Source organism: Danio rerio, chromosome 12 (genome assembly GCF_049306965.1).
Source record: "Danio rerio strain Tuebingen ecotype United States chromosome 12, GRCz12tu, whole genome shotgun sequence".
Lineage (NCBI taxonomy): Eukaryota > Metazoa > Chordata > Actinopteri > Cypriniformes > Danionidae > Danio > Danio rerio.
The window spans coordinates 19504991-19520087 of NC_133187.1; the positions used below are offsets into that span (position 1 = coordinate 19504991).

Genomic DNA, 15097 nt, shown 5'->3' on the forward strand with positions numbered 1-15097 from the left:
AACCGCCAACTTATCCAGCACGTTTTTTTTTTTACGCATGGGATGCCCTTCCAGCCACAACCCATCTCTGGGAAAACTCACTTGTATTTAAAGAATTAAATAAACCAATATAATTTTCATATATGCAAATTATTTGTTACATACAAGTCCTGCTAAAACCTCGGGTACAGTGTTTATATTTATTGAGTCAAGCAGAATTTTTTTAACTGTAAGAAGTGCTGGGTTCCACACAATTAACTGGTGTCCAAACAAAGTTAACTTGATAACTTTTACAAATTTAAGTGGATTGAATGTAAAACATTAAAATTTATTCAGTTTTAAATGCTAATAATGTGAGTTTGAATGCCATTTTACATGACAATTACAGCTGAAAGCAGCAGCAGATAGTTCACTCCAGATCTTGAAAATAAAATAAACCATTTGAAATTAAACTTTAGAACTGTGACTCAAAATAAAATACAATATCAGTGATTCAACATATACATTTATGTTAAAGAGTTTTAATATATAATAATTACATTCTAAACCATACTATTTCGTGAGTGCACAATTCAATTTCTGTAGTGTTTCATCTGATGCAAACAGTCCAATTGGTTATCACTGCAAATCTTGTAAAGCAGCATGTAGTTAGTACATGCGGTAATGTAACCTCCTCACCTGTAATGTTTACATGCGTAATATTAAAATTATTTGCTAATTAATAATTCACGTGAAACTCTCGATCTGCATCTCATTTCCGAGTCCGTTACTGTCCAGTGGATGTCGCATTTCAGTCACGAACACATGCTTTTAAAGCCATTTTGACTGAATGAATTAAATACACTGTTTTCCAGCAGGCCACGAGGGGTGTGAAAATAGAATTGGCTAAACTGGCATTGGGCAAGAACCAAAACAACGACTGCCTTCCGTCACACGTTTTCAAAGCAAATTATCTGACTTCAGCATTGTTTTTTTTAGATAAACAATTATGTTCACTTCTTAAATATCTTTAAACATTTTATGATATTTTTATGCTTTAGAAGAGTCAAATTTTACGTACAGCACCTTTAATAATTGTGTTGGTTCAAAGTCATTTTTTTGGAGTGTACTATAATAACAAATACCAAACTGTGGCTTAATCTCTGGAATGAATGCTATAAATTGCACAGTCATTACTACAATCCAGTGTGTACTTCCAGTCAAAGCTCATGACGTTGATGTGTGACTGAGATGCATTAGGCAGAGGCACGAGTAAACAAAAGTGTTAATCATCTCAGCGGCGTGAGCTGTGAGGAAGCTGGAGATTTTCTCTCCCTGAAGGTGAAGGTCACAGACAAGCAGACCATTTCTTTCCAAAACCTTCCCAAAATGCCTCAACCTCGTGCTGTATTCGCCAACTTCTAATGCCACCCACAAGCTATTATCACACTTTTTCCTCTCTAAAGGTCATTTTCTTTTTATAAAATATATTTAGTTCAGTCTTACGAAACGTCCCTCTGTGACACAAGCTTTGGCTTGGGACTGATCTCATCTCCTTAAGTCAGGCTAAAGCCCTCAGAGCCACCTGTCCATCACAGCAGTGTGATTACATGCTCTCCTTACGGTTCTTGAACTCAACCAGTTATATCTGCAGAGGTTACTGCTCTGCTTCATTACAACACATTTACATTGTATATTTTGGAAAATTTAGAGCACTTAAAAAAATTACCATCACCCAAACAAGCTAGGTCAATAAAAAATTTCTCTAAAAGATAAATCAATCCAACTTTGGGTCATTTTTTAACCCAGTGGCTGTTGTTATCCATATCTGACCCAAAGTTAGGTTGAAGCAAGTTTTTTATGGATTCTGAAGTAACATTGAACTGCAATGGACAAATGTAAATATGATAAGGCAAGAGAGAGAGAGAGATTTCATTGCTGCCTTTATTTATTTGTATTGGCAATTACAGGTTAGCAGTGTCAAGCAAACATTGAAAAATTGGCACAAGAAACAAAAAAGGCAATCTTGACACTGCATAACAAACAAAACAACACATAACTATTACATATCTGAAAAAGTTTCGTTTTCTTTAAAAACATGGTATAAAAATATGATCATATATTTAAATAAATATACCTTGCAACATAATTCACAGTTCATTAAGTGTCTTCAAAATATCTGACTTTTAAAGCCTTCATAATCTTCTGAGAGTAAATCAGTCAGCGTAAACAAACAGAAATGGGCTTCAGACTCTACAAAGAGTTGATTCTCATTCATTTAAAATAGCTATTTCCAAGAAACATTTTGGAACATTTACAAGTAAAAAAAAAATGATCACATTTTTTCTTTGCAAGAAAATGTTCCAAAAGCACACATTTTGGTTTCATTTGTGATTTTAATGTGCAAAGGGACCGCTTGAGCTAATGGTAATCCCAAAGTACACTTCCACATTTCTTCATCAGAACAACATGCTCAATATTTGGTGACTGCTTTTATGATATGATTTGCAGATGTTTTGTACTACATAGATTGACCATTTGGTGTCAACACTCAACAAAATGGTCCTTTGACAACAAACTACTGAAGATGGGAAAAACAATAGACTACGGCTCTGCGGCATTAATCTTTCTGTGTGGCCCAATCCCAATTTTACCCCTTAGCCCTTCCCCTTATCTAGCTATTAGCCCTATGCCTTCAAGCTAAACAGAATTGGAACACACCTATCTTTTCACATGATTGCACAAAACGAAGGGTTGTAGTGTCACAATTCTGAAGGCATAGGGCTAGTGGGAAGAGCTAGATACCCCTTGAAACAGACATTTCCCAGAATACACCATCTACAGCAGCAGCATGGCTGCACACAGAAGTAAGGAGATGCACAAATTAGCATTTTTCGTCATTACTATGCATTTTTACAACAAACAAGCATACACTGAAAAAAATAACTCTTAAGATTTACTTTAAACAAAAGTCCTCGGAACATTTTTCACAAACAAATTTCAAGTAAATTTTACACTCTTATATCAGGTACAATTAACTTGTCAATACCTTGTAAAATTTATCTAATTTATTTAGGAGTGTTAGGTTAAACATTAAGTAAAAGTTAATTGATTATCTTTACTTTTGAGTCTTTATTTATTTAAATGAACCAAGTAATGTCATGTTCTTGTATTAGCAGAAGGAACATTGCTTTTATCAATTTAAATAAATCTTATTAGTTACAAATTAGTACATTTGGTGCAACTTGTTTTAAATTAAGACACACATTTTCATTTGAAATGTGTTATGTCACTTTATTTTAAGCAAATATATTTAGCAAGAGCAACTTTACTTTATAAATGCTTAATGATGTCAGCGCTAGTGTTAGCACAAGCTATAATCTTCTGAGTGAAGAGATAAACATTAATGCTGATAATAAAAATGGCAAGACGCAAAGCTTGAGTGCTGCTCTTCTGTAAGGTGGTAAAAACGTGTGCTTTTATTTTCAAAATACTGTTCTTTTAATTCAATCCCTTGCAAAGCATGCTGGGAACTATCCATTGCTACATGGTTTGCGATGTTTAGAAAATATTTAAATAAATAATTAATATTTAACTCTTTCCACTCATTTAATTTATTACATGAAGTAACTGTGTAAATATTAAATATGTATTTAGTATATTAGTTATCCTTAACACTATTACAATATAAAAATCATGAGTCAATTCATTAGATTTGACTAAACTAAAAAGTCATTTCTTTCAGTGCATGTTTTAATACATTCATAACGGCATTTTATCATTATGATTAAAAAACACTAAAATAAAAACCGCAAAATTTCGCTATCAATAACCAGCCTGATCTCACGAGGAAACGTATGTATTTTACGTTTTGTCAGTTTAGTGGCTAATTTGTACGAATTTGTACGAGTTCAGTCATACGAAAATGTATGATTTTAAAAAGGAGGCATGGCACCCAACCCCACCCCTAACCCTAATCGTCATTAGGTGACGGACAAATCGTATTAAATTGTACGAACTAGATCGTACGAATTACCCACTAAATCAAAAAGTTACAAATTGCCGTAAGATTGTGTTACCATAATCCATAATATAAACTCCTGTACAGTAGGCCCACAACATACTTTCACATCTGACACTCAATAACACTCGAATAGATAAATATGGCCACGGAGTAAATGTACAATACATTTACGATCTTATTGCTACATTATATCATTATGATAACATGTATGTGCCTTTAGTGATTTCCTGAAAATAAACAGCAAAAAATAACACAACTGGAATAACTACAGCAGTCACAATCATCAATCTCATATGAACAAGAGATTGCGATGACTTGATGATGTGTGCAGGTGTTGTAGTGGTGTCCCATTTCTTAGGGGTACATTTCGGTAAATTTTCACACTTTGTTTTAAGGAGAAGAGGTACAAAAATAGAATTGGGATTGGGCCTATATGTGCACGCTCTCAAATGTAGTATAGTTTAAAGTTTGTACCCGTTTGCAAATAAAGAAGTATATTCTTTATCCTTTTAAATATCAATTTTAGACTTTTGACTTATACAACACAAGATACAAAAGAGTATCACATATAATTCTCATCGAATGTGTAACTTGTTCTTAATTATCCAAATCAAAAACAGCTCTGTAATAAAACGTTACCTTATGCTCTAAGGGTAACAATGCACACTTGAAAAGAAAAATGGAGTAATGAAAACACTCTTTGTAATTAACATAATTACAAAATGACATTCTCTGGCAAATCTGTTAACAGTGAAAGGAATCACTGTGTAATTTTAGTAAATAATAGACAAAATCACAATATAATAAGTAATGAAATGCCTTACAGTGGGTATTTTGTGCTAACTCTGTGCTAGTTACAATCAACTGCATTATCTACATCTTATTTTTATTCAGATTATTTGTGCATTAAGACATTAAGTTGTTGTATTTTTAAAAAGACATAAAATATCTTCCTAACTAGATTTAACTGCTGAAGCAGGTTTAAGAGGACATCGATGTATTTTATAGTTTGTAATATCTAAATTAATGACTCGTATTCTTCAAGGATGTGCACTTGTGCTTTTGTGTACATCAACATTATGACTTGATAATGTACCGTAGTCTAAGTTTCTTCAAGTGTCATGTGTATACATTGATATGAAATATATTCAGAAACATTCATTATTACTTTCTGTGATGGCATTTTTGAATATAGTAATAGTAAACTGAAATATGTTTCTGTATATTTGGTAAAATATTCAAGTATAGGTAAATATATTAATCATTTAAGTTGATTTTTTAAGAACTATTTACTACTTCTTGTTTGAGTGAAGAAGATAAATAATTTTTGAAGATGAAAATTAAATAATATTGCTCAAAAATATCCACTAAGATTTTTAATTGTCAAATAGTCGGTCTTCACAGAGCTCCAGTGGCCCCTTTGAGGCTCCACCGAACACTTCGATGTTACTGTCGGTCCAGGACACCACGTTTCCAGGCATGTAGGATGAGCAGTTGGCCATAGTTATGATATCCGTGGAGCGCAGGACCCGATCCCAGATGTTAAAGTGGCTCAGTTCCCCCACAAAGGCCTGGGTGGCATCGAAACGCCCCCCTACTACATCCTGTTGAGGCCATAAACGACAGGCCTCGTTAAGACAACAACAATAACTTCTTTTATTCGCTCTTAGAGGATGTGCATGCTAACTCTACGACATTGTTTTCTACCTAAGGTCAAGTTTTATTTAAAGTTAAACTTCATGAGTCAGTGGCTCTGTTGTGCAGGGGCGGCATAATATTACAGTTACAGTGCAAATGTGAAGTGTGAGGTCTGGGAATGCGAGCAGAAAGTGCTGTATCAGCCCTGCTACTGTTCTCACCTGCTCTTGGCCCAGGATGAGGACTCCTCCAGGCTTGATAGGGTGCCAAGGGGCTAGATTTTCCCCTGAGCCCAATCTTTGGCCATCCTGGTAGGCTTCCCAAAGCCCATCCCTGGTAGTCCAAGTGATGCAGACATGGTGCCACCTCCCATCGCTCAATGAGAGAGGTAACTGTGCCACCTATTTCACAGCAAAAGGTTACTTTCTTTCTTTTGTGAAAGACAAAGTTTTGTTTTTCCATGAAAAATAAATATCAACGGCAGGGCTCAACAATAAGGACTGTCTGATGGCACGGGCAAGCGTGAGAGACGCTCGGGACAGTAGACAGGATCGTTACTGGCCTGATTGGGCCAGTTCTGCCTTGTCACTAAAGTATCATTTTTAAATAATGTGACTTTGTCAATTGCATGCAAATACAGTCTTAAAATCAAGAAACTTTTGTGCTTTTAAGCCTTTAAATGTTAACCTTCTGCGAGATGTCCTAAACACCATACTGCTTTTTTATTCCTCTTATCTGATTAGATGTTTTGAGTGTCTTATTTTTTTCCATAACATGATAACAACCAGTACAGCGAAGAGGCAGCAACATCAAATTATAGGGTTAAAAGAAAACGTCTGTGTTTAACGTCTTGGAAGCAGACATTTAAATGAAGTGATGTTTTGCACAGTTTGCCATCAGTTTAGCAAGTCAGCCACCTTGTTTTAAATAATGTAGAACTGTAATAAACCTGCACAGTTTTCATACTGATCTTTTTGTTTGAATAAAACTTTGAATTTTGCTCATTGCACATTTATTAACATTTAAAAATATTTAAACTCTAGATTCACACATGTTATTTTTGATACGTTATTTAAAATTAGTGGTTAAAAAATAGCTGTTAACTTTTTTTTTTTTTTTTTTTTTTTTTTTTAAATTTTGGGCAGGACAAGTAAAAATCTCAACCACTGGTCCAATCAGGCCAGTGGAAAAAATCCTTAGCGCTGAACCCTAAATGGTATGACTTTGAAGAGAAACATTTAATTTTTACATTTTTTTTAAACTTAATTTACGGATAGTTCACTCAAAAATGATAATTAGCATCATTTACTCACCCTTATGTGGTCAAACTATTCCTCTGCAGAACATTAATGGTTGTTGGTGTGCTCTAAAAACTGCCGGGTTGTCTCAATTTATGCCAAATATGGACAAAACCAATTTTTACATTTTATTTGTCGAATTTAAATGAACTATTTATCCTAATGGATTTTGGATTATTTGAACCCAGTATTGTCTGCACCAGTAGTCTTTTTGTTAGTGTGTCGACACACATAGCACTACAGTTTTCCATTTGCAGCTGAAGGTCCTTTTGCTGATCGTTATCCTATGTTCGTACTCCTGCATTTTTAGAGTGTAAACATTGTTTTGTTTCTTGATTTTCTTTTTATTTTAGACATTTTTTTAACATTTCTAAATTCGGTAAAAGGTTTAGTAAATTATGGCAGAATTGTCATATTTGGATGTATTACTCTTTAACACACAGTAAAATTTACTCAGTTTGGATAGTATTTGGTTCCTCTTTAAATTGAGTTAATGTTACTCAAGTCAATGAGACACTGACTACTCTTACATGGACATCAGTAATTGAATTATTTGCTTAAATCTAAATCTAAATTAAGAAAATAAAAAGACTAAGGTGTTTACATGGGTTGCTTTTTGAGTGTTATTTTCATGACCGCGTTTTACATGTTATGGCACATAATTCGATTAATGTCACTGGGCTCTATTTTGACGATTCATGCGCAAAGTGCAAAAAGCAATAAGCAATAAGGCCGTGTCAGAATCCACTAATTTAAGGACGGAAAAATCCGCTTTGCACCGCATGATCTAAAAGGGTTGACCTTATTTTTTTAATGAGTTATAGGTGAGTTTTGAGAATAAACCAATCAGAGTCTCATCTCCCATTCAGTTGCATTGCTTCATAACGCACTTGATATTTACATGACGGACTTTGTAAGTGGAAAAACTGAGCATTTCACTAGCAAGAAAACAAGTAAACAGAGCATCTGCAGCGCGAGAATGAGAGATAAGGCCTTCTCATTATCTACTTTCACTTTTGCTCTTGTAGATAGGGAAACCTTGTACGCACAGACATCAATTAGCCTATAAATAATTAATTTCATTTGTTAAGCACAAAGATTTGTTTCAAAACAATTTCTAAATTCAGTTCTAATTTCCAGCAAACGAATAAATGAACAATAATAATGTGGTCAAAAAACTGAGTTATACACACATGCTGTGTGTATAATCTAAGCTTGTTTTTAATAAAAACAAATATACATATGCATATAATAAATAATACTGCTAATAATGATAACATTATACAAAAGCAAATTGTTATGAATAAATTGAAAAAGCACACCGAGATGAAGAGGCATAAAAGTTTGGTTTTTATATTTATGTAGGCTAGAAAATAAAATGTTTTTAATACTTTAATCATTTATATTTATATCCTATAGGCTATATATTTTTATTATATCCAATATATATCCTTAATATTTTAATTACTTTTCATTTGTAAAGATATTTGCGTATTGCTGTAAACCCTGTCTGTATTAAGCAATGTGTAAGCGAGGCGCACAACACCCACGCACTCTGTTTGGCACTTTCACTTTCACTGGGGGGTGTATGTGTGTGGACTACCCTGACGCAAAAAGCGTCGAAAAGTCTTACATGACGATAATAGTTCGATTAGGGTGTTTACTTGTCTATACTGCACTTCAATAATGCGACTAAAATCGGCATACTCCACATGTCTTAATCTGACTTCTCTTTAGTTCTGACCTTATTATGACCTTCATCTGATTAAATTAATCTAAAAAAAATCGCTGTTTACATGGTAGACTCTTAATCAGAGTATTGTCTTAATCGCATTAAAATCAAATGATTGATGTTCACGTAAATGTAGTCAATGAAAGGATTAATACAGTAATGATTGAGAACTGATGAATACCTATTGTTATTAGGCAGAAACACAGGAGAGAAAAACAAAACTACTACTGAATTTAGTCACAGCCTTAGATGAAATCAGCTGAAATATAATACATCGAAGCTCTCAAAATCTCAGCAGAGGATCAACTTGATCAATAAGCAACTTCACAAACAGCAGCATTACCTATTACTAACCTGCTTGCCTTATTATAAAGAGGGACCAAATACTCTCTGAACTGAGTCAATTTTACTTAATGGATTACACTAATGGTGCATCAGTGTATAATCCTAAATCTCAATTGCACTTGTGATTTTAAACTTTTGATGACATGTTTCCAGGTGGCATGACTGTAAAGGTGTTAGGAGTCTATGGTGTCAATCCTCATAGAACGCGTCCACACAGTATTTTTGGGGGGAATTTAGAGTTTAAAGCTGCATTATATAAAGAGACTGACAGTGAAAAAAATATTTAATTATTAATCTGTTTTTCTTACAAATCAGAAAGGTTGGAATATAATACCCAAGTTATATTGGACAACTTTTATGCAGCAATGAATTGTAGCTTGGAAGCATAAATCAGCATTCAGAACGTAATTGTTTGTGTTTGACAAGTCAAATTTGACTTACCTTGTCATTGATGAGCAGTTCTATAGGGTTATGGCCCCATTCGATTAGTACGATCTCGTTTGCCTGTCCAGGCACTCCATAAGAAAAAGGGGTTCCAATGCCAGGGCTTGAACCTGACTTGAGCCACATGCATATAGTGAAGGCGTACATTTCAGGCAGGCTTTTCTTTACTTGTCCAAAGAGGTAATTTGTGCGAAGAGGAAGAGAAATCTTGAAATTCTCTGGTGATTTGAATCCAGCTCCTCCTAAAGCCAAAAGTGTTATTCGTTATTTCGTCATCTCTGAAAGGATACAGAAATACGCTGATGATCACAAAACAACTTCATTGCTCCATCGGCATTGGAAAGTAATGAGGTGTCAGACTGTTTCAAATAAAACATTAAAAAGTTTCTTCATTTAAAAATAAAAATCATCATTTACTCAGCCTCCACTTGTTCCAAACCTGTTTAAGTTTCTATTATCTGTTGAACACAAATAAAGATATACTTCCATTGTATATTTTGTTGTTAGTTGCTGCTCTTTCTCAATATTCTTCAGAATATCTAATTTTGTGTTCAGAAAAGAAAGAAATAACTTGAGTGTGAGTAATTGGTAAGAATATGGTTATTTTGGTGTAAACTATCACTTTAAGAAAAATAATGAGGACAGCTTTGATTGATAGAGGAAATCAAGAACACTAAAGCGCATAAAATGGGAATGTTTTGGGAATTTTATACATTTTTTAAAGCTAAAAAAACTCTTGTAAGTTGGAAAAGAACATAGGAATATTTAGTGCAGACCTTTCTCTAGTTCAGAGATTCTGTTCATGAGAGAGTTGAGGGTATTATCTGTGCGCTGGCGATGTGCGACTGTCTCATTATAAAGCTGGGACTTTTCTTCCTCCAACTCATTGACCTTCTTCAGCAGCTGGTTCTCCAAGTCCTCCAGTCGATGCTGCAGTAGATTTCTCAGCTCATTAGGGAAGGAGGCACCAGAGGCATTGGCTCGCATTTGCTGTTGCTTTAAAAGTTAAACAAAAAATAAATTACAAGGATGATTGTGGATATTTTATTAAGGTACAGAATTCAATCTGCATTAAATATTAAAATAAAATATAAAAAAATATATAAAAAATGTATTTTCCAAGACCCATCTATTAAATGTTTTTACATTCAAAAATCAAGTTTAGGTGTCAAGCTTCTTTAAGTTTGACAATATTTAATAGATTTTTTTTTTTGTTAAGTAATTTTTATGTATGATTTTTCTGTTTGAAAAAAAAATCAAATCAAAGATTCTTACTGACATTGAGCAACCTGTAGCATCTATTGACTATTTTTATTGATACAGGGAAAAAAAGGTTTAGATGATTAAATTTGTACTCTAGAAATAAAAAGAAATTTAAAGAACTATTCGATAAAAAGTTTATAAGGCACTGTCATCATTTGTTTGCATGTTTTATATTTTATTTTAGATGAAAACATAACTGGTTCCTGATTTCTTGAAAGAAATCAGCATGATGAAAATAAAATAATGCAGTAGTTTTATTTTTTAAATAACAGTAATTTTACAGTATCTAATTCATTATTTCTTAAAATGTATAAAATGATTAATATAATTATAACAAAACTCTAATCTCTAAAAAACCTAAAATGTGTTCTTAACCCTCTCAATGCAGGCGTTGCTGATTTGCAACAGTTAAAAGCATAGATTTTGCCTGTTTCTAAAATTTAATTTGAGCCTGAAAGGGTTAAAGATGCACCGACTATAATAAATGAAAGAATTTCTGTAAATAATTACTAAAAAAATTATTTACTATACTGAAAAAAAAATCATGAGGAGAACATATTTGTATAGTTTTTATTTATTTATTGTAAGACTGAGGTGAGTAAAAACATTTTTAGACTAGACTAGAACATTCTTCATTTGAACCAACAGGTGAAAACATGCGTGACTCTTGATTCTGTCAGAAAAATCGATGAGTCTTGTAAAAAATCATGTAATCTAACTGAAATATTTAATAAAATGGATATGGTCATCTCTAAATCACTGAAAAGCCAATAAATGTCCGGCATAACCAATATTAATAAATCTGTACTAGAAAAAAAAAAAACACTAGAAATATTTGGGGTGGACAAAAATGGGTATCCTGTAGTGTTGCTGTAAATCCCTCTTGTAGAAATATTTACTTTTAAAAGTCTACAAAAATGACTATAAAACTATAAAATATATAGTTTTACCTATTTATGTCTTTTTAGGGAAAAAAGAGGCTTCACAGAAAAAGGTGAGTAAAAACATCTTCACATTAGACTAGAACATTCTTTATTGGGACCGGCAGGTGAAGACATGCGGTCTTGTTTCTTGATTCTGTCAGAGAAATCAATGAGTCTTGTAAAAAAATAAAAAAAATAAAAATAAAAAAGCATACTTTACAATCATAAATTATTTATTATTTTTTATATTTACAATAAATATTAATTAAAATGGATGTGATGTTAATGATAATTTCAAAAGGATTTGCTCTCTGAATCACTTAAAAGCCAAAAATGTCTGGCATAACCAATATTAATAAATCTTTGCTAATAGGACAAAAAGAATGTCCCATAAAGCATTTTCATTTCACAAAATATTTAAGTGTTCTCTTTACTAGAAAAAAAAAACACTAGAAATATTTGGGGTGGACAAAAATGGGTAATCTAGTGTTGCTGTGAATCCCTCTTGTGGGAATATTTACTCTTAAAAGTCTACTAGGAACTAGAAAAATATATATGTCTAAATTCTATCTTTATAGGAAAAAGAAGCTCTGCAGAAAATTAGTATAGGACTTATTAACCAAATTATTTTGACAAAAATCCCTTAGAAATCCTAATAAATATGGGATGCATGATTTGTAGCTTATAGGTCTACAGTTCCATCGTTTGCACACAGTCAGATTAACACCTAACATTTAAGTGGCACTGACACATTGCCGACATTTTGTCGCTTGGGGCATCATAAGTAACTTTGGCATTTGTGGTTAAGGGATAGAGACGTTCTAACTAATGAGATAATCCCATCCTGTAAATCTTCAACGCCTCCACATAATTACCAAAATAGTCGTGGCAGAGAAACATCCAGCACAGTGTACTGTTAGTCATTTAATCTCTTTATGCTTAACGTTAAGTGTCAAAAATAAAATAAAATATAATAAAATAAAATGAAGACTCACCTCTAAATTTTCCAGTCGATCTTTTAAACCCTGCATGGTCTTTCCAAGAACGTCAATGGTGTCATTTGGATCTTTAGGCACATCATCCATTGTGTCCTTATTCATTTTCCGGAATATTTCCGATTCAGACTCACATCGTGAAAGTTTAGAAGTCAGTTCTTTAATTGTTCCCAGCTGGTTGACAATTGTCTCCTTCTGCTGCAAGATTGTCTCGCGGAGCTGCATGACAGTGTTTCTCAGTTCCTCCTCCTGAAGAGATGCGCTCGGGACAGGCACGGGGCAACTTGTGTCCTGGTCAATGGGGACTGCAGTGCACAGAAAACGCTCCCCTTTCTCGGTTTGTCCGTAAACAACTTTGACACACGTAAGTCCATAGACGCAAATGAGTCCGGCGATCAGATGAAGCATTTTGTAACGATGTAGTGGCAAGCGCGCGCTGAGAGGTTTATTAATCTGTATGAGAATGTAATATTGCGTTGAGTTGCAAAACTTACCTTAAACAACACTTAGCGAATAAATAATTTTCATCTGTGGATATTAGTGATGATTATCCACTGGTCTTTGAATCACAGACGCCGCGTTTCTCACTACTGCTGCTGACAAGAAGAGCGACGCCGTCAATAATGAACTTCAGAGTCTCGACCAATCGGATTGGCTGTAGTAGCTATTAACGTCACTGTTAGAGAGCTATAGAGTAGCTGTAAAATAATTTTCGAAAAAAAAAATCTTTTTTATTAAATAAAGAAAAGGTTGATTTATATATAGGCCTTTTTCTTTTTCTTTTGGCTAACAACACTGAAAACTTTTTTGCAAGATTTTTATTTTTATTTTGGCAAAACAATTACAATTTGCTCTAAAAAGACCTTTGCTTAAAAAGTACAATGAAAAGCATTGTATGCTTACTTTATATATAAAATTATATATTACAAATTATTTTGTTTGGTTTTATTAATTATAAAAAGAGACTTTACAAATTAAGAAAGTTTATTTATTTACTTAATTTTCTTAATCATAAATGTGAACCTCTTTTTTATATTTTGCTTCCTGAAGTGCAACATTACTTTAAGATTATATCTAAGTCTCTTACCAAAAAAAGCTTTAAAAAAAATGTTTCGTAAATTCCTTTAACAGGCCCTTGGCCAGGGTGGAGTTCGGGTTGTTGGAAAGACCTAGCCTTCACTGACAAAGGTCCATAATTTGTCCAATACGCTCATTTTTTTACTATTATTTTGACTGCTATGCATAATGAATTGTGAAAATAACCAATCAAAAAAAAAAGGCTTTAAAACCAAGCAGAATCTAATGTTCGCTGTCGGTACAGAATTTGCGATACCTTGGCAATTTACACAGCAGAGTAAAGTTACTGTTACGTGAACCGCATCGCCTTTCTAATGATATATGATGTAATAAATTGGTATTTTAAAAATAAGTATTGTATTTTTTGTATATATAATATTGCATTATTTCTTTATTCTAAATCTTTGGGAAATGTTTTTGGTATATAAAAAAGTGTGATTATGATGACTATTCGACAAGCTAATCTAGCAAAAAAAAAAGTGCTTAAAATGCAGTACTTGAACCTCATAATTAAATAGAAAATGAGGCCCATAACTGCAAAAAGGTCCACTTTGTGAGAACAAAATACCACCCCTTTCACCAGGCTGGCTATGGGCTTGTTTAATGTATATTTTATTTATATACATTTTCACGTTTCTGGTGTTTTTATACATACTGCATTAAAACAAATAAAACTAATTGTATACCATTGAGCAAATTTTTGTTTAAAAAATGTTAAAAATAAAAATAAATAATTAGGTAAGACATAACCTCAGGTAGCCTTAATACAAAAGTCAGCAATAAAGTTTTATAGCTTTTACATTATAGCTCAGGAGTTTTTACTCCAGAGTCCGAGGACCTTCAACCACAAGGTCACTCAAAAAGCAAGAATAAAACATGAAAAACAAAAGAATTATTAAATATTTGAATTATTACAATAAAACCAAGCTAATCTATCTTTTTATTTAAATAAATAAATAAAAACATAATTAATCTTTTTTGCTTTAGTGTGTACTTTTAGTGTTTTCCTTGTTCCTGCCTGATGTGTTTATCTTTTTATTATCTGTTGAATTACTGTTTGTTTGAAGCTTGTCCCAATCTTAGCCAATTTACTGAATTGCTATTTTGGATTACCCTTTTTTACAAAAAGAAGCTTTAATGAAGAACTAATCAAAAAAAAGCTGTGGTAAACTGAATAAACTGATAATGGGATAACTTGTTGATAGGGACTAGACAATAGACAGGAGAGCACATGGCACAAAAACAATAACACAAGCCCTGTACTCACATTAACAGGACAAGAACACAGGGCCAATGAGAGCACAAATTAACTGCATGTACACGTGAAACAAAACACAAAAGCATATGGCCGCATGTAAACATGAGCCACATACATACAAGCCAACACAAAACTAAAGACA

General features: G+C 33.1%; 1 protein-coding gene across 2 annotated transcripts; it reads right to left on the reverse strand.

The window, feature by feature from the left end:
- Nucleotides 1–1884: 1884 nt before the first annotated feature.
- Nucleotides 1885–13245, reverse strand: nptx2b (neuronal pentraxin IIb). Of its 2 annotated transcripts, none has more exons than XM_068224598.1 (5): nucleotides 12621–13245; nucleotides 10216–10435; nucleotides 9437–9681; nucleotides 5842–6021; nucleotides 1885–5610 (listed from the first exon to the last, which is right to left on the reverse strand). In XM_068224598.1, exons 1-5 carry the CDS (start codon nucleotides 13026–13028, stop codon nucleotides 5359–5361), a joined length of 1305 nt encoding a protein of 434 aa, XP_068080699.1. In that variant the 5' UTR covers nucleotides 13029–13245; the 3' UTR covers nucleotides 1885–5358.
- Nucleotides 13246–15097: the final 1852 nt, after the last annotated feature.